General features: G+C 36.3%; 5 protein-coding genes across 5 annotated transcripts in view; all 5 read right to left on the bottom strand.

Moving 5' to 3' along the window:
* LOC119602548 (cAMP-specific 3',5'-cyclic phosphodiesterase-like) overlaps positions 1–20,527 on the bottom strand; it is a 248,106-nt gene that overhangs the window by 34,093 nt on the left and 193,486 nt on the right. The gene's annotated exons all lie outside the window — the stretch shown is intronic.
* Positions 2,458–3,109, bottom strand: LOC119602552 (putative uncharacterized protein DDB_G0290521). The gene has a single exon (XM_037954137.1). The coding sequence runs from the start codon at positions 3,080–3,082 to the stop codon at positions 2,597–2,599; it is 486 nt and encodes a 161-aa protein (XP_037810065.1). The 5' UTR covers positions 3,083–3,109; the 3' UTR covers positions 2,458–2,596.
* LOC119602550 (putative protein TPRXL) lies at positions 3,312–4,905 on the bottom strand. Its single transcript, XM_037954136.1, has one exon. It carries the CDS (start codon positions 4,864–4,866, stop codon positions 3,949–3,951), a length of 918 nt encoding a protein of 305 aa, XP_037810064.1. The 5' UTR covers positions 4,867–4,905; the 3' UTR covers positions 3,312–3,948.
* LOC119602549 (putative protein TPRXL) lies at positions 5,353–6,412 on the bottom strand. The gene has a single exon (XM_037954135.1). It carries the CDS (start codon positions 6,354–6,356, stop codon positions 5,436–5,438), a length of 921 nt encoding a protein of 306 aa, XP_037810063.1. The 5' UTR covers positions 6,357–6,412; the 3' UTR covers positions 5,353–5,435.
* LOC119602545 (mucin-17-like) lies at positions 11,054–19,057 on the bottom strand. Its single transcript, XM_037954131.1, has 2 exons — positions 15,210–19,057; positions 11,054–14,843 (listed from the first exon to the last, which is right to left on the bottom strand). The coding sequence occupies exons 1-2, from the start codon at positions 19,012–19,014 to the stop codon at positions 11,272–11,274; spliced, it is 7,377 nt and encodes a 2,458-aa protein (XP_037810059.1). The 5' UTR covers positions 19,015–19,057; the 3' UTR covers positions 11,054–11,271.

Raw genomic sequence — 20,527 nt, 5'->3', positions numbered from 1 at the left:
ACTATAGAATAGACTATAGAATATACTATAGTCTGGACTATAGAATAGACTATATTCTGAACTGTAGAATAGACTATAGTCGGAACTATAAAATATATAGTCTGAACTAAAGAATAAACTATAGTCTGGACTACAGAATAGAATATATAGTCTTGACTATAGAGTCGAATATAGTCTGAACTACAGAATAGACTATAGTCTGGACTATAGAATAGACTATAGTCTCGACTATAGAATAGACTATAGCCTGGACTATAGAATATACTATAGTCTGAACTATAGAATAGACTATAGTCTGGACAACAGAATAGAATATTTAGTCGTGACTATAAAGTCGAGTATTTTCTGGACTATAGAATAGACTATAGTCTGAACTATAGGATATACTATAGTCTGGACTATAGAATAGACTATAGTCTGAACTATAGAATAGACTATAGTCTGAACTATAGAATAGACTATAGTCTGGACTACAGAATAGAATATGTAGTCTTGACTAAAGAGTCGAGTATAGTCTTGACTATAGAGTCGACTATAGTCTGGACTATATAATATACTATAGTCTGGACTATAGAGTAGACTATACTCTGGATTATAGGGTAGCATGTTGTTAGGAAAAGAGAGCACATCTTAGCCGATTATAGCCAGAACTTTTCTTCGTTTTTATGAGCAATAGAGAAGACTAGTCTGAACTATAGCGGGGACTTTAGTATTACATTAAAAGAAGAGGAATAAAAATATGCATAAACATCTACATATGAAGAACTTCGTGGACGAGTTTCCTTACACGATTGAAAATCTTCTTGCTGGGATCATGGAGAGGCCTGCGGACTCCATCCGTGACTAAGGAACCTTTACAAACAATATACACAAAATATTAAATTCTTTTTATTTATTTTGGAAAATATTAAATATTTTTTAACATACCAGATGAATTGTTTGGCCCTAAGTTGATAGAATATCTATGGGAAGGATGTATTAGTAAACTTAAATCCACTGGAGATTGGCAAAATACTTGAACAGTAATAATAGCCATTATAAGGTAGACAAACTCAGTAAAGTATAATTTCATTTTTAAATAATTAAAAACAGATACTGGTTATGTTAAATTTATTCAAAATATTTATACCATTTCTGAGGTGAATTTTTACAGTCAAATGGGTTGCAATTAATTGGTGCTTTTTAGCAAATATTTGTAACCAAATGCCTGGTTTTATGTAAATGTGAATAATGGTTTGATAAATATTTACACTTTTGTTTCTGTTTTATGTTTTTTTGTTTAATTTTTTTAGAAATGTGTATAAAATGGTTTAATAAGAAGGAGTCTTCTGTAGACAATTATTTATGAAAAAATTTCGTAACTACTTATTTCGTAATATCGAAAATTTCGTGTATAATACGACCAGTACTAAAATGTTTCCCTATTATTTCGTGTATATTAAAAAACAATTTCGTTATGCGAAATCATGAAACTTTTTGCAAAATGTACGACATTATTCGAATATACTATTAGACTATAGTCTTAGCTAGAGAGTACATTATATTCTGGACTATAGATTAAAATATAGTCTAAACTATAGAGTAAACTATAAAGTAATCTGGAATATAGAGTAGTCTATGGTATAGTCCATAGAGTAAAATGTAGTGTGAACTGTAAAGTAGACCATGATCAGTAGACTATAAGTAGATAATAGTCTGGACTATAGAGCAACCTATAGTCTGGACTATAGAACAAACCATAGTGTGGACTATAGAGCAAACTATAGTCTGGACTGAAGGGCAAACTATTGTCTGGACTATAGAGCAAACTTTAGTCTAGATCCTAGACTATAGAACAAACTATAGTCCAGACTGTGGAGCAAACTATAATCTGGAAGAGTAGACTATAGTCTTGACTAGCAAACTATAATCCGGATTATAGAGTAGTCCATAGTCTGGTTTATAGAATAGTCTATAGTCCGCATTATAGAGTAGACTATAGTCTGGACTTTAAAATCAACTAATTCTAACAATTTTAAGGAAGAGGATCTTCCTTAGATTGTTTTTTTAAAGAAAAATTTCTATAGAGTGGCTACAGATTATATTATAGTGACTATAGTGTAGTTTATAGACTAGGTTTATAGAATAGTCTATAGTCCGCATTATAGAGTAGACTATAGTCTGGACTTTAAAATCAACTAATTCTAACAATTTTAAGCAAGAGGATCTTCCTTAGATTGCTTTTTTAAAGAAAAATTTCTATAGAGTGGCTATAGATTATATTATAGTGACTATAGTGTAGTTTATAGACTAGAATATAGAGTCTAGACTAGAGAAGAGTATAGTCTACTTCTTTAAAAAGTTTTTGGTATTAAAAATTGTCTTCTTTTAAGCAAATTTGTATATAGAAAAGTTTTACACTTTGTCTTCTTAAAAATCAAAAATTTACTGTTTCTTACAAATTTTTTTTTTTATTGAAAAATAAAATTTTTTATAAAAATTTTTTTTTTATTGAAAAATTAAATTTTTTGTAGGAAAAATCGTTTCGCTAGTAAATCACTAAACAAATAAATTCTTCTAATTGAAACGAATGCAAACATTCATATTAATTCAGAATTTAATAATAGATGACATAAGGAACGTTTTGATTCCAGCCCATTCTATTGTTTCCGTGTCTATTACCCCATCTGCCATGACCTCTGTCATGATGTCCCCAACCATGACCCCATCCATGTCCCCATCCCCATCTATTTCCTGGTTTTCTTTGAGGCTTCTCAGTTTGCTCTGGTTCTTCTGAAGGTTCCTCTGGTGCTTCTGAAGATACCTCCGGTTCTTCTTCTGAAGGTTCATCTGGTTCTTCTGAAGGTTCCGCTGGTGCTTCTGAAGATTCCTCTAGTTCAGTCGATGGCATAGGTGAAGAAATAGGCGATGAACTGGTAGTAGGAATGTCAGAAGCACTGGATGATGTACTTGGAGTTGAGCATGGTTCAGTGCTAGGCGAAGAACAAGGTGATTGTGAACTTGAATTCTCTGGAGCTTGACCAGACACTTGAACAGTAATAGCCAATAAAAAGCACAAATATACAGTTATAGATAATTTCATTACGTTATCGTTTCTCTTGATCCAATTGATACTGATTGTTTTTAAATTATACCCATTATATATACCATTTTTTGGGGGACTGCATGTTTACAAGACATATGGTTGCATTTAGTCGTGTGCGGTTTAGTAAATATTTGTAATGAAATGCACGGTTTAATTTGAAAGTAATTATTTATACAATATCGATTTTAAATTTTGTTTAATTAAGTTTTTATTGATTATTTTGTATTAAATTGTTGTAGCATTTATGTTTATTTATGTGTTTTTTATTAAATAAAAATTTGAGTTAAATATTTGCTTTTCAAAGAGTTTAGTTGAAACGGAACAAATAGCTTTTTGTGAAGTGAAGGTCACACAGTATTTTGTAAAAATTGTGTATTTTATGTTTTGTTGAAAATTGAAATTTAAAAAAAAAAAAATCGAGTTTTTAAAGGAAAATCGGATTTTTTTGAATTTTTAGTGGACTAACTGTTTTTTAGTGACAAATCAAATTTTTAGTGAAAAATCAGATTTTTGGTATATAATCAAATTTCCACGAAAAATTAATTTTTTTATTAAAAATTTAATTTTTTGTAATAAATGTAATTTTTTGCAATAAATGCAATTTTTAGTAATAAATTTAATTTTTAGAGAAAATTGGAATTTTGAATTCGATTTTGAAAATCTTAATATAATTTGAAAATCTGATTTTTTCTCAAAAAAAAAAAAAGGATTTTTTTGGTGAATCGATTATTTTTAGTTAAAATTAGAATTTTTAGTAATAAAATAATTTTTAATAAGAAAAAAATTTGTCAAATTTAAAAATCTGATTTTTTGTGAAAAATTAAAAAGGACGTTTTCAGACTCGACATTTCTCTAAAAAAATTCTAGAAAAACATGCGATGAGGTTTGTAGTGCGAATTCCAACCCATGCCACGGTTTTCGTGTCTATTACCTCTTCCTCTGTCATGACCTCCATGATGTCCTCTGCCATGTCCACTATCATATCCTTTGTTTTGACCTCTATCAAGATGTCCCCAACTATGTCCAAAAGCGTGTCCCAAGCCGTGACCCCAACCATGTTCCCATCCATGATGTCTTCCATGATGATCGTCTGGTTTTTCTGGTGCTTTATCTTCAATGGGTTTAGGCGTGGTGGTAGTTGTTGGTTTCAGAGAAGTGCTTGTAGACGTACTGGTTGAAGGAGAAGTACTTGTAGAAGTGCTGGTTGAAGAACTTGTTTCAGTACTAGTTGAAAAGCTGGAAGAAGAGCTTGTATCAGGACTGGTAGAAGAACTTGGGGAAAAACCTGGTGCAGTAGTTGTTGACGAGTCGAGTAGATTAATGTCAGTAGGGCTAGAAGATGAACTTGATGCAGGACTAGTTGAAGAGCTGGAAGTAGAACTAGGATCAGGACTGGAAGAAGAGCTTGGTAGAGGGCTGGTTGGAGAGCTGGAAGAAGAACTTGTATCAGGAGTGGAGGAAGAGCTTGTCGAAGATTCTGATGCAAGACTTGTGGACAAGTTGGTAGAATCACTGTCAGCAGGGCTAGAAGATGAACTTGGTGTAGGACTAGTTGAAGAACTTGCAGGACTGGTGGAAGAGCTGGACGTAGAAATTGGCGATGAGCTCGGGACAGGAGATGAAGTGTCAAGTGGGCTGGAAGAAGAGCTTGCCGCCGTACTCGATGGAGAGCTGGGAGCAGCAGTTGAAGGACTGGAACTTGAATCTTCTGGCGATTGGCAAGTGATTTGCTTAATAATTGCCAATAAAAAGCACACCAACACAATTGAATATAATTTCATTTTGAATTTATTCCTTTTTTTCAATTGACTGAAAGAACAGTCATCAATTGTTTCGATTAATTTCATTATTTATATCAGTTTTTTTGGGACTATATGTTTGCAGAAAAATTAATGCATTTAGACGTAAGCAGTTTAACAAATATTTGTAATAAAATTTAAAAAAATATTTGTTAACAATACAGGTTTAAAATTTGGTTGTTTAATTTTTTTCGGCAAATAAAAAATTTCTGTGGCTTTACGAAGAAAACATCTTCAATTAAACAGTTACTTGTTGCAAACGTAATTTCAAATCTATTATAAAACTGAAAGTGGTGAAGGTAAGGAGCAGAGTATGTTCGGTTTGAGCTGATAATTGTAATGATGAGTGTTGGGTCGACTCAGAACCAGCCTGAGTCATTTACTTAGATATGGACAGACACCTAGTATTGAAACTACAAATCTACAGATAAGTTAGTTGAAGTTAAATATAGATTTTGTAATCTGTTCTTAATTTTTTATTTTATGTAATTTTTTTTTTAATAATTAAATGTTTAAAAAATATATTGGAATTGATAAATGAATTAATAGAATTAATGAAACCTATGTTTTTCGTGTCTTTCCTCTTCACGCCTTTCCTTTTCCAGTCTTTCACGCATTTTGTTTTCATGTTTTTCACGCATTTCCTTTTCGTGTTGTTCACGTCTCTCCTCTTTACGCTTTTCCTTTTCACGTTTCTCTTCATTGCGCTTTTCCTTTTCACGTTTATCCTCTTTGCGCTTTTCTTTTTCACGTTTTTCCTCTTCATGTTTTTCGCGTTTTTCTTCTTTACGCTTTTCCTTTTCACGCTTTTCCTCTTCATGTTTTTCATGTTTTTCTTCTTTACGCTTTTCTTTTTCCTGGTTTTTCTCGTTCTTTGGTTTTTCTGGAATTTTATCTGCAGCGGGTTTAGCTGAAGTGCTAGACGATGAACTGGGAGAAGTGCTGGTAGTTGGTGCAGGGCTAGTAGAAGAACTATCTGAAGTGCTGGAAGAGAAACTTGGTGAAGGGCTTTGTGCAGGAGTTGTAGAAGAGCTAGAGGAAGAACTTGTTGAAGAGCTTGGTTCAGGGCTAGTAGAAGAAATATCTGAAGTACTGGAAGACGAACTTATGGAAGAGCTTGGTACAGTGGTAGTAGAAGAACTGCTGGATGAAGAACTCGATGCAGGGCTAGTAGAAGAACTTGTCGAAGAACTGCTGGCAGGGCTAATAGCGGAACTTGTTGCAGGGCTACTAGAAGAACTTGTAGTAGAACTGCTGGAGGAAGAACTTGTTACATCGCTACTGGGAGTCAAACTTGTTGAAGTGGTTGGTGTAGTGCTGGTAGAAGAGGAACTTGTGTCTTCTCCATTGCCAGAACCCTCACTATCAGACCCATCTGATGATGATGCTTCACTTGAAGCAATTGGCGATTGATAGGAGTTTTGTATCGAAAAAGCAAATAAAATGCCCAAAAACAAAAATACTAATTTCATTTTGAAATCCTTTTCTCCTTTTCTATCTTTCGAATTGACTTAATTATACTAAAAGATATGTTGATTTAATAATTTTCATTAATTCTACTATTTATACCAATTTTTTTCTGATTGCAAAATTGCAAATGAATTTAGACATACATAGGTGTTTTAGCAAATATTTGTAACCAAATACCTGTTGGCATTTAAACGTTAAAGGTTTGGTAAATATTTGTAATTAATATCGACTTGAGAAGGAGTTGCATTTACGTTCTTGGTTTTGTATTATATTTCAGTGAATAAAATATATATTTTCTATTTATTGTGGGCTGCAGTTCTATTTGCATTATTTTTTTTTTTTAACATCTTCAGTTAAAAAATTTATTTGCTGACTGCGTATAACCGAAATAAAACCAATGAACTTTTTTCCTAACTGAAGGTCGTTTTTTAAATATTTTCAACATATGTTTCTATTATTTGTTTTTGTATATATCGTTTTAATTAAACATATATCAGTTTGAAACATATTTTGTTTGCTTTTAAATTTTGGCTTAAACGTTAAGAAATACATACAAATTTGTAGATATTGGCACGTGTACCTACTTTCTAGATTTAATATAAATATTTTATATGGGAGTGGTTTGTAGTGCTAAAATATAATTTATTTTGATATCCAAAACTATATTCACGAACGAATTAGTTTGTTCATTAGTGTTCTTTGAAAATGGTCTTTGGATTTATGGATGAATTTTGAATTTATATAGACTAAAGTGAATATCTTTGTGATCTATATAATGCGCTAAAACAGTTTATTCGACTACTATGGGTTTATTTCAAAATATACAGAAATATTGTTTAAATCCATTAGAAAAAAACAACAAATATTTAACCACCAATTGAGTAAAAATAGGTATAAATAATGTCCAAATGATCTTATCATATAGAATAACATTTCAAAATTGTTTTAAGCCAAACAAGATCAATACTAATTATTTTTCAAAATGAAGTCATATCTGATAACATTTATAACTTTTTTCGTCAGCTTAATAATTATAAATTCTTCTCAGATCCCAACAGATGCAACCACAATATCTCCCAAAGTTGATGGTGATAATTATAGAGGCAGTATTACCACTACAGTTCCCAAAATTACGGCAAAGGAAAAGAGTGATTTGAAGATTAATAAACCCGCAGTTGAGTTACACGATCGTGAACCGACCATATGATACCCTACACTACTGAGTATGTTAAAAATGTGGATTATATTTAATAACAAAGCACTTAAGTTTCGAAATATTGTAACAATTTGCTGAAAAAAGTGATTTTCTAAAAGAGAGGTTATATGGGGGCAAGGGTAAATATGGGCCTATCCTTATAATTTTTGGTACATGGCTTTACGTTTACATTAGAGTTATGTATGCTGGATTTCATCGTGATACTAGTGTTAATTAGTGAATTATTCACCATCAAGTCATTTTCTGAAAGGGACTTTGTATGGGGGCTAGGGTCAAATAAAGTCCGATAATTACGAAAATCGGTAGAAAAACCGATTTTTTTTAGAGATTCTACAATATTTAACATAATTATGAATTCAAAAGCCCTTTCCGGGGGGTAGGGTTGTATAGGGGCTAGGTGAAATAATGGACCAAATTCAACTATTTTCAATAGGCTTCGTTGTTGGTCCAAATTTCAACAAAATATCTTCAAAATTGAGACCTGTACCTTGCGCACAAGATTTACATGGACAGCCAGCCAGCCGGACGGACGGACATGGCTTAATCGACTCAGAAAGTGATTCTGAGTAGATCGGTATAGTTTAAGGTGGGTGTTGGACCAATATTTTTGTGCGTTACAAACATCAGCACAAACGTATAATATAAAAACTTAAGAAAATGAAAATGTTTCTCTTTCCTAAAACTAACTAACTAACTAACTAACTAACTAACTAACTAACTAACTAACTAACTAACTAACTAACTAACTAACTAACTAACTAACTAACTAACTAACTAACTAACTAACTAACTAACTAACTAACTAACTAACTAACTAACTAACTAACTACTAACTAACTAACTACTAACTAACTAACTACTAACTAACTAACTAACTAACTAACTAACTAACTAACTAACTAACTAACTACTAACTAACTACTAACTACTAACTACTAACTAACTAACTAACTAACTAACTAACTAACTAACTAACTACTAACTAACTAACTAACTAACTACTAACTAACTAACTAACTAACTAACTAACTAACTAACTAACTAACTAACTAACTAACTAACTAACTAACTAACTAACTAACTAACTACTAACTAACTAACTAACTAACTACTAACTAACTAACTAACTAACTAACTAACTAACTAACTACTAACTACTAACTAACTAACTAACTAACTACTAACTAACTAACTAACTAACTAACTAACTAACTAACTAACTAACTAACTAACTACTAACTAACTAACTAACTAACTAACTAACTAACTAACTAACTAACTAACTAACTAACTACTAACTAACTAACTAACTAACTAACTAACTAACTAACTAACTAACTAACTAACTAACTAACTAACTAACTAACTAACTAACTAACTAACTAACTACTAACTAACTAACTAACTACTAACTAACTAACTAACTAACTAACTAACTAACTAACTAACTAACTAACTAACTAACTAACTAACTAACTAACTAACTAACTAACTAACTAACTAACTAACTAACTAACTAACTAACTAACTAACTAACTAACTAACTAACTAACTAACTAACTAACTAACTAACTAACTAACTAACTAACTAACTAACTAACTAACTAACTAACTAACTAACTAACTAACTAACTAACTAACTAACTAACTAACTAACTAACTAACTAACTAACTAACTAACTAACTAACTAACTAACTAACTAACTAACTAACTAACTAACTAACTAACTAACTAACTAACTAACTAACTAACTAACTACTAACTAACTAACTAACTAACTACTAACTAACTAACTAACTACTAACTAACTAACTAACTAACTAACTAACTAACTTTTTTGAATTGAGTACTAGAAAATTTGTGTTATATTAAGGTTTTTCATATAATTTTTCTATTTTTTTCGGTATGGGAGTGATTTTTTGTTGTAAATATCAATATTCAAAGCCAATTTTTCGTTATATCGATATAGCGATATAGCAAAAAGTAAAATATTTGTTGTTTTTGCTGTTAATTATTAAATTTTTATTAAAATTTCAATAGAAGTTTCGCAAATTTTATGTTTTATAAAATTAACCTCTTCTGTTGACCTGATTCCTCCTCCTCTGTGGTCTGCCATTTTTGGCATTCATCTTTTTCTTCATTGTATTCACTTGGTTTCTAAGTTTAGCTATTCTTTGTTTTTGAGCTCTTTCACGTTTTCTCTGGAAATTATCTCTTTTTCGTTGAGCAGCAGCCTTTCTTCTCAATAAATTGTTCATTTGTTTTTGCATTTGGGCAATTTGAGCAGCAGCATTATTTCCGGATTGATTGGAGGAGTTAGAGTTTGAGGCAGCTGGAGTTTTATTGCCAGCATTTGGATTTTTTGGATTAGTTGGTGCTTCAGGATTAGTTGGTGCTTCAGGATTAGTTGGTGCTTCAGGATTAGTTGGTGCTTCAGGATTGGTTGGTGCTTCAGGATTAGTTGGTGCTTCAGGATTAGTTGGTGCTTCTTGATCTTTGGTAGCATAAGTTTCCGCTACTAGGACAAACATCAAAGCGAATAATACAAAATACGTAAAGAACTTCATATTTTTTGTTAGTTGTAGTATTTTAACAATTTCACTCGAAAAACTGTTGCTTGGCATTCCATTTCGCTGGCTTTTTATATGATTTTTATTTGTTTATTTAGTTTTTTTCATTATTATTTTATGCATAGATCATGCGACATACATACAATCGTACATTAGGGCTATAACTTTCATATAATTTTTGAAATTTTCATATACATACCACATAGAATAAAAAAAGTAAGTCGAAAAAGTTTATTACTTTTTCCCGAGCGTTAAAAAAGTTACCGCGCAAATGCTTTAAAGTTTTCGATATTTAATTTAAACAAAAGTTAAAATTTATTACTTAAAAATTGGAAATTTTTGATATAAACAAGCGTCATTGTTTGATCTACGATATTTCAAGGAGAAAAAGCAAGAATATGGGTCTAATTTTGGTTATAACCCTAATGTACATATGTAAATATGTATAAATATTTTTATTTAAATTTTATGTGTTTATAATACTTTTCTTATTTGGATATCAATTGTTTTTTAACATATATTCATATTTGATGTATAAAAAATTTCTTTAAACAAGCCACCAGACACCTACAAGCTACAAGCTTATTTATATATATATTTTATACATTTTGAGTTGTTTATTGTTCCCAATACAATCAATTAGAAAATTAAGAAATTGTATCTTGTGTCAGTTACAAAGTGATCATAAGGATTTTCACATTCACAAGAAAAAACCTCCAATCAGGACCAGGAAAAGTCCTTACCGAATGATATTAAGAGAATTATTTATAAGAAATTTAAAATAAAATTCTAACTAAATTGTTTATCGCTTAATTTCAGAAGTATATGCTAGAATCTATTATCCACTCGTTTTACAGCAGATAAATGGTGAAACCCCCAATTAATGAAATAAAACAATTTCAATTGCATGCTCAAACCATATTAGGTCGTATCGATAATCAAAATTTAAATTTATCAAAATTTTATACAACAAATATTTCGTTTCAATATTATATGCTGAATAAATTTTTGATAAATTTAAAAAATTGTCGTTTTCGATATTTATTTAAAATTATAATTACAACAATTAATGTTCAGAAATAATAATATGATTGACTTTAAGTCATTTCTAAATCGTAGAAGATTCTTTTTTAAATTAGATTTCCGGCTACGAATGAAGGTTTAATTAAATTAGCTAAAAAGCCTGAAGAAGACGTGGGTGTCTTTGGGGCTGTAGCAGTTGAGGTGGTACTAAAAGATGGTTGAATGAAACTAGTCGTAAGAGATGAGGAACCGCCGGATGATAAAATTCCTGAAGAACCTGAAGGTAAGCTACCGCCCCAAGTTAAACTTCCGCCTGAACCTCCTGTACCAGCTATACTGTTTATTGTAGGTACACTGCCACTGATGCTTAAACCTGAACCTCCCATAGAGCTGCTTCCGATTGTATTTATGCCCGAAGTTACAGGTAAGCTACCTTGCCAAGTTAAACTTCCACTGGATCCTGCTGGTTGATTTGCTCCTGAACCAGTCATACTTATTGTAGGCATAACGGGACTGATGCTAATGCTTGAACTTCCTGGAGAGCTTATTATTGGTTGGCTGCCTTGCCAAGTTAAACTTCCACTAGAACCGGCTGGTTGATTAGCTCCCGAACCAGTCATACTTATTGTAGGCATAACGGGACTAATGCTACCACTTGGTACGCTTCCTTCCCAAGTTAAACTATTGCCAGATGGTTGATTACCACTACTGCCAGATGGTTGATTAGGTAATAAAATTCCAGAAGAACTGGTTACTACAGGTTGACTTCCACTTGTTGGTAAGCTACCTTGCCAAGTCATACTTCCACTTATACCAGATGGTTGATTAGGTAATAAACTTCCAGGAGAGCTGGGTACTACAGTTTGACTACCACTTGTTGGTAAGCTACCTTCCCAAGTCATACTTCCACTGTTACCAGTTGGCTGATTAGGTAATGATCCAGGAGAGGTGGTTACTAAAGGTTGACTTCCACCAGTTGGTAAGCTACCTTGCCATGTCATACTTCCACTTGTACCAGGTTGTTGATTAGGTATTGAAACGCTTGAGCTGGGTTGATTTCCACTTGTTGGTAAGCTACCTTCCCAAGTCATACTTCCACTGGAACCAGATGGCTGATTATTTAATGGACCAGGGGAGCTGGTTAAAGGTTGACTTCCACCTACTGGTAAGCTACCTTGCGAAGTCATAATTCCACTTGTACTAGATGGTTGATTGGGTATGGAACCGCTTGAGCTATCAGGAATGCTGGGTACTAAAGGTTGACTTCCACTTGATGGTGAACTTCCCTCCCAAGTCAAACTTTCACTAGTAGTAGATGGTTGATTAGTTCCAGGAGAGCTGGTTACTACAGGCGAACTTCCGCTTACTGGTAAGTTGCCTCCCAAAGTTATACTTCCACTGGAACCAGGATTTGCACCAGTCATGCCGCTTATCATCGACATAATATCATTTATGTTTAGGTTTGAACTACCTGTAGGTAAGCTGCCTTCCCAAGATATAGTTCCACTAGCTCCTGGTTTAGCACCAGTCATACCGCTTATCATTGCCATAATATCATTAATGTTTATAGATGGATTAGAACCGCCGCTTATTGTAGGTGTAGGAATATTACCACTGATACTTCCAGGAGAGCTGGAACTTCCAAGGGGACTTCCGTCTGGACCCACAGGTACAGGCATGCCATTTATCCAAGTTATACTTCCGGTGGGATTTGAACCTTGACTTCCAGGTGTACTTCCAAGAGGACTTCCGTCTGGACCCATAGGAACAGGCATGCCATTTATCCAAGTTATACTTCCAGTGGGATTTGAACCTTGAGTTCCAGGTGTACTTCCAAGAGGACTTCCGTCAGGACCTACAGGTACAGGTACGCCATTTATCCAAGTTATACTACCGCCTTGAGTTCCAGGTGTACTTCCAAGAGGACTTCCTTCTAAACCCACAGGCAATCCGTTTATCCAAGTTATACTTCCAGAAGGATTTGAAGGTAAGCTAGCCTCCCAATTAATACTTCCACTTGGAATTGCGTTAGAAGTGATACTGTTTATTACATTTCCTTCCGCATCAACTCCTTCAGTAGCTGTGTTGGGTATTATGTTAACGGTTAAGTCGTTGGCAGCAGATAACAAATCTGATGCTAAACCACCTGCAGACCCTACTGTTCCTAGAACTTTCTCAAATCCTTTTTCTGCTGTCGTGAGTATGTGTAAGGCACCATTATTTAGGTTGTTAATCGTGTCGATACCGATAGAACCTGTCTGGCTTCCAACTATTTGGGTTAATACTTGCAATTTACCAATAATTATTGCAATTTCATCCTGTCTCTGATCCAATTCATCTGTTATTTGAACTTTCTCTTCGTTTGAAGCTGTTGCCAATTTTTCTTTTAAGGCATTTACATCAGCTAATCGAGCCCAAATCAATTTTGCTATATCAACAATTGATTTTAATGAACCACTAGTTCCTGTTAACACATCTAACTTGTCACTTAAAGCATCCATTGTGTTCTCTAAATCATCTAAAATAACAGGCTTTTGATCGTCTGTAGCTGATTGCAGGTTTTGGGTGAAACTTACAATCGTTTTCACCAAATCACTCACATCGGTCAATTCAGCTGGTACATTTTGAGCTAAAGCAACTAAAGTCGCCTTAAGTCCATCTAAATCTGGAATAATTCCAGCTAAATTTGGGATATGTTCTCCAAAAGCACCATTCAAGTATGTTGTTATTGCATTCAACTTGTCGCTTAAAAGAGATATCACTTCAGGTGGTAAATAACCAGCATTTCCTTGCACAGTAGTTATGGCATTGTTTAAACCACTTTCGATAAATGTTTTTAATTGATTAAGAATATCAGAATATTTACTATCTAGAGCAGATTCCTCTGCGTTAAGAGCAGTTGCAATTGAATCTTTGTCCGTTCCTTCAGCTGCCTCCAACTGAGCCTTTAAGTCAGCCACTGTGCTTTCCAGCATAGTCACTTTTGACATATGAGCAGCTACGTTGTTAGCAGAATCAATAAGAGTTTGCAATTCAAAACATTTTTGTTTTAAAAGATCTTCCAGTTGCATCAAAGCAGCCTCTAGAGCTTGTTCTTTTGCCATAATTGCATCCTTTTCTGGTTCTTCAGCCGTTATCAACTGATCGTCTAACTCTTTCTTTATCTGTTCTATATCAACTGCCGCAGCCAACAGTTTATCTACTTCATTACTCAGAGTAAATACAGTAGTCTGGATTCCAGAAGGAGCATTTCCTCCAAATAATTTGCCCAACATAGTTCCAAATATATCAACGAATGAAATGGGTGAATTTCCACTTAAATCAGGTAAATCTCCAAAAGAACTTGTAAGAATATTTACAGTAGTAGCAGGTAGAGAGCTTAAATCAATAACTGGTTTCAAGGCTGCTTCATCCGTATTTGCAACACTAGGTACAACTGGCAGTCCAGTACCAGATATAAGTCCCCAAATACTTCCTAAACTGGGAAAGTTACTAATTTCAGGTATACTAACGACTGAACCTCCAGGTAAGCTGCCTAACCATGTTAAACTTCCAGAGGGATTTTGTTCTGTACTTCCAACCACAGGAATATCGCCGGGACTACCGACAGGTAAGCCGTTTATCCAAGCTATACTTCCACTGGGACCCTGTGTACTTCCAATGGGATTTCCATCTGAACCTAAACTGGAACTGGGACTGGTACCTTGATTTCCAGGTGTAACTCCAATGGGATTTCCATCAGGACCTAAAGGTACAGGCATTCCGTTTATCCAAGTTATACTTCCTGTGAGACTTGAACCTTGACTTCCAGGTGTACTTCCAAGAGGACTTCCGTCGGAACCTACTGGAACAGGCATGCCGTTGATCCAAGTTATACTTCCATTAGGACTTCCGGAAGAGGGGCTATCGCTAGGTGAACTTCCAAGGGGACTTCCGTCTGAACCTACAGGTACAGGCATACCGTTTATCCAAGTTATAGTTCCACTGGGACTTCCAGAAGAGGGGCTTTCGCTAGCTGGACTTCCAAGGGGACTTCCGTCTGGACCTACAGGTACAGGCATACCGTTTATCCAAGTTATACTACCACTGAGACTTCCAGGAGACGTGCTATCGCCAGGTGAACTTCCAAGAGGACGTCCGTCTGGACCCACAGGTACAGGCTTACCGTTTATCCAAGTTATGCTACTAATGGGAACTCCAGTTAAGGGGCTTTCGCTTGGTGATCCTCCAATGGGACCAGCAGGTACAGGCACACCATTTACCCATGTTATACTTCCACTGGGACTTTCAGCAGAGGGGCTTTCGCTAGGTGAAATACCAAGGGGACTTCCGTCTGAACCTACAGATACAGGCACACCATTTATCCAAGCCATACTTCCACTGGGACTTCCAGGAGAGGGGCTATCTCCGGGTGAACTTCCAAGAGGACTTCCGTCTGAACCTACAGACACAGGCACGCCGTTTATCCATGTTATACTTCCGCTGGGACTTGTTTCATGACTTCCCGGTGTACTTTCCAGAGGATGTCCGTCTGAACCTACAGGTACAGGCATACCATTTATCCAAATTATACTCCCACTAGGATTTTCAGAAGAGGGGCTTTCGCTAGGTGAAATTCCAAGGGGACTTCCGTCTGAACCTACAGGTACAGGCACACCATTTATCCAAGTCATACTTCCACCGGGGCTTCCAGAAGAGGGGCTATCTCCGGGTGAACTTCCAAGAGGACTTCCGTCTGAACCTACAGGTACAGGCACGCCATTTATCCATGATATAGTTCCACTGGGACTTGTACCTTGACTTCCCGGCGTACTTTCAAGAGGATTTATCCAATTTATACTTCCACTGGGACTTCCAGAACTGGGGCTCTCGCTAGGTGAACTTTCAATAGGTCTTCCGTCTAAACCTACAGGTACGGGCACACCGTTTATCCACGATATAGTACCACTGGGACTTCCAGGAGAGGAGCTATCTCCGGGTGAACTTCCAAGAGGACTTCCGTCTGAACCTACAGGTACAGGCACGCCATTTATCCATGATATAGTTCCACTGGGACTTGTACCTTGACTTCCCGGTGTACTTTCAAGAGGATTTATCCAATTTATACTTCCACTGGGACTTCCAGAACTGGGGCTCTCGCTAGGTGAACTTCCAATAGGTCTTCCGTCTAAACCTACAGGTACGGGCACACCGTTTATCCACGATATAGTACCACTGGGACTTCCAGGAGAGGAGCTATCTCCGGGTGAACTTCCAAGAGGATTTCCGTCTGAACCTACAGGTACAGGCACGCCGTTTATCCAAATTATACTCCCACTAGGATTTTCAGAAGAGGGGCTTTCGCTAGGTGAAATTCCAAGGGGACTTCCGTCTGAACCTACAGGCACACCATTTATCCAAGTCATACTTCCACCGGGGCTTCCAGGAGAGGGGCTATCTCCGGGTGAATTTCCAAGAGGACTTCCGTCTGAACCTACAGGTACAGGCACGCCATTTATCCATGATATAGTTCCACTGGGACTTGTACCTTGACTTCCCGGTGTACTTTCAAGTGGATTTAACCAATTTATACTTCCACTTGGACTTCCAGAACTGGGGCTCTCGCTAGGTGAACTTCCAATGGGTCTTCCGTCTGAATCTACAGGTACAGGTACACCGTTTATCCACGATATAGTACCACTGGGGCTTCCAGGAGAAGGGATATCTCCGGGTGAACTTCCAAGTGGACTTCCGTCTGAACCTACAGGTACAGGCACGCCGTTTATCCATGATATAGTTCCACTGGGACTAGTACCTTGACTTCCCGGAGTAGTTTCAAGCGGATTTATCCAATTTATACTTCCACTGGGACTTCCATAACTGGGGCTCTCGCTAGGTGAACTTCCAATGGGTCTTCCGTCTGAACCTACAGGTACAGGTACACCGTTTATCCAAGATATAGTACCACTGGGACTTCCTGAAGAGGGACTTTCGCCAGGTGAACTACCAACGGGATTTCCATCGGAACCTACAGGTACAGGCATGCCATTTATCCATGTTATAGTTCCACCGGGAATTCCAGGATATGGGCTTGAACCGGGTGAACTTTCAGCGGGACTTCCAGGGTAGGTGTTTTCTCCAGGTACATTTCCAACGGGACTTCCATCAGGACCCACAGGTACTCCATTTGCCCAACTCATACTTCCACTTGGACTTCCTGGATAGGGGCTTGAACCAGGTGTATTTCCAGTGGGACTTGTGTTTTGACTCCCAGGTAAAATTTCAACAGGACTTCCAGGATATGGGCTTTCTCCAGGTACATTTCCAATGGGACTTCCTTCAGGACCTACTGGTACAGGCATTCCGTTTACCCAACTTATACTTCCACTTTGACTACCAGGATAGGGGCTTGACCCAGGTGTACTGCCAATTGGACTTGTGCTCGGGCTTTCAGGATACTGGTTTTTACCAGGTGAACTTCCAACGGGATTTCCATCAGGACCTACAGGTACAGGTACTCCGTTTATCCAACTTATGCTTCCACTTGGATAAGGGCTTGAACCAGGTGTAGTTCCAGTTGGACTTCCAGGATAGGGGCTTGAACCAGGTGAACTTTCAACAGGACTTGTTTCAGAGCCTACAGGAACGCCGTTTATCCAAGATATACTTCCACTTGGACTTCCAGGAAGAGGGTTGGAACCAGGTGAGCTTTCTCCAGGAATTCCTGGATAGGGGCTTGAACCAGGTGAACTTCCTACTGGGCTTGTACTTGGACTTTCAGGATAGGAGCTGGGTATATTTTCTGCTGGACCAGGCGGGCTAACTAACCAAGTTATACTTCCACTAGGATCGAGACTGGAGCTTCCAGGCAAATCACCGGGAATAGGCATTGGCCAGGGGATATTTCCACTTTCAGAATAATTAGGCGGAATATTCGGAACGCCAATGGGGCTTTCTGGTAATTTACCGGGAATCGGCATAACTTCACCGGGACTTCCAGGTAAGTTACCGGGCATAGGCATTGGCATAGGATGCATTGGTGGTATCGGCATAGGCATAGGAGGCATAGGCATTGGCATAGTGGAAATATATATTGGCATATTTACACTTCCAGGAGAGTCAGATGGACTTCCACTAGGTAAGTTAATGGGCGTAGGCCTTGGCATTGGCATCGGCATATTTCCATTTATAGGTGAGCTGCTTCCAGAAGGACTTCCACTAGGACTTGCGCCTGGACCCATAATATATATAATTAAACTGGGATTCATACCAGGAAGGCTGCCAAATGCAGGAGAATATACACTTGGACCTCCTAGGGGTCCACCTATCATATACATTCCAGAGGGGCTTGTGCCTGAACCACCAGGTGCGCCAAATAGCATAGGTGTACTGAAACTTCCAGGAAGGCCAAATATCATGGGGACTATTGAGCCTGAACCTCCAGGTGTGCCTACATACACAGGTGTACTTCCACTGAAACTTACTCCTTGACCGGCAGGAAATCCATATGGCAGAGATGTGCTTCCAGTGAAACTTGCGCCTGAACCTCCGGGAAATGGCATAGATGTACTTCCACTGAAACTTCCACCTGATCCATCACCGTACCCAGACATACCACCTGAACTTCCATACGGATTTCCTATGTTGTAAAAGGGATAGCTCGGATAAATAGATCTCTTGGATATTTCATGGGGAATTTCGTCAGTAATTTCATCTTCTTCAATCTTCTTCGGTTCCACTTTGCTAATGTCGACTTCATCAACAGGACCCACTTCAGGTGCTGGCAAAACAGCTTTAGCCTGAACAACATAATTTTGTGCCGCTAGGATAAATATGAGTGCCGTTAAAAAATGCGGAGATATTAACTTCATGATTTATATTATAAATGATAAGTATTTCAATTGCACTTGCAATTCTACTGAGTTGTTGGAAATTCTATTGCTATTTATACCAAAATGTTTATGCATTTCGGATCAGAAAGCAGTCGGTTTATTATTTGTTCAGTTTTTCTTCAACATGCATTTGGTCTAAAACATACATGCATTTTTAAATGACACTGTGTTTAATTGAACACTTCATTGGGTTTTTTTATTTGTACTTATTTTGGGAAACAATTGTTTGTATAAAATAAAATGCAGACTTTTGTAAATAAATATATCTTTATAGATATATTTTACGTGATCTTTTTAGCTATCATTGAAATATAAAACGGAATTTTTACCTTAATAATACACTATCCCGTTTCAATTCCAATTAAATTCAAATTGATAAACGATTTACTCATTTATTAACTGATATATCAGATATGTGATGAAGTTAATTATTAAAAACGAATTCATCACAAATTTTCAAATCGGACGATTTGAAAGTGAATAATTCTTTAAATAAAAAGAGATATTGGAGGCCAAAGGTTACCAAAATCTGTTTTTAGCCAATATCTTGCTTATTATGCGACGTACGCAATTTGATGTTATTATAGGAATTAAATATTGTATAGTAGATTCGGGAATGTATTAGTTGCTCACCAGCAGCCTTCGTAAGGGCATTTATTATATCCTGCTCTTCGGTAGACTCATACATGTCATCATCTCCTAGAGTACTTAAAAGTACTGACACCGTCTCTGCGTTCGAATTTTGTAAGCAGTTCTCCTGTTTCCGTTCTCTTCATTTCATTTATTTCAACATTTCCGCCTACGTTATTAATTCATTTGCTCTAATGGTCAGGGCTTTTCCAGACGTTTTTACCAGTTTTTGTTTGCCGCTTGCAGTTTTCTTTTTTCTACTTTCGCGGTGCTTAACTTGCATCCATGTGCTTTCATCCGACTAATTCTCTTCTTTCTCGTTATCCGCCGCCTTCTGAGTGACTATAGTTTTCGGCTCGCAATTTGGGAATGTAGCTTAATGCTACTGAATTTATTATGCTCAGTTTATTTCCCCGATCAATAAAAGCCTTTTCTTCTTCGATCTGAAGCATCTTTAGACGTATATTAGTTTCGTCCTGTTTCGGGTGGTGTAAGAGTAGTTATACCCACCATCAAAAAAGATTGGGGCTTATTGATTTTGTCATTCCGTTTGTAACACACCGAAATATTGATCATAGAACCACAAAAGTATATATTCTCGGTACTTATTATTAAATTCTAAGACGATCTAGCCATGTCTGTCCGTCTGGCTGTTGAAAGCACGCTAGTGTCCGAACGGAAAGAGCTAGAAAGTTGAAATTTTCCACAAATATTTCTTATAGGTAAGGTTTATTTGGTATTGAAAATGGGTAATATCGGTCCGCGTTTTCGCATAGCCCACATACAAATGTCCCCTCGAAAAACAGCTTTAACAGTCATAACTGTTTTAAAAATGCGAGCATTGTAAGTCTTATATGATCCA

Source organism: Lucilia sericata, unplaced genomic scaffold (genome assembly GCF_015586225.1).
Source record: "Lucilia sericata isolate MDLA Ls3-8-SP2 unplaced genomic scaffold, ASM1558622v1 Contig000240F_arrow, whole genome shotgun sequence".
NCBI lineage: Eukaryota > Metazoa > Arthropoda > Insecta > Diptera > Calliphoridae > Lucilia > Lucilia sericata.
This window is presented reverse-complemented; position numbering and strand designations above follow the sequence as displayed.

Excerpts from the sequence above, each read along its gene's own strand:
- LOC119602552 (XM_037954137.1), bottom strand. The coding sequence starts at position 3,082 with ATGAAATTATCTATAACTGTATATTTGTGCTTTTTATTGGCTATTACT.
- LOC119602550 (XM_037954136.1), bottom strand. The coding sequence starts at position 4,866 with ATGAAATTATATTCAATTGTGTTGGTGTGCTTTTTATTGGCAATTATT.
- LOC119602549 (XM_037954135.1), bottom strand. The coding sequence starts at position 6,356 with ATGAAATTAGTATTTTTGTTTTTGGGCATTTTATTTGCTTTTTCGATA.
- LOC119602545 (XM_037954131.1), bottom strand. The coding sequence starts at position 19,014 with ATGAAGTTAATATCTCCGCATTTTTTAACGGCACTCATATTTATCCTA. Across the intron at positions 14,844-15,209 it reads CGGTATGCCTGTACCTGTAG|GTTCAGATGGAAATCCCATT; the intron begins GTCCAGACGGAA and ends GTTCCAGTTTAG.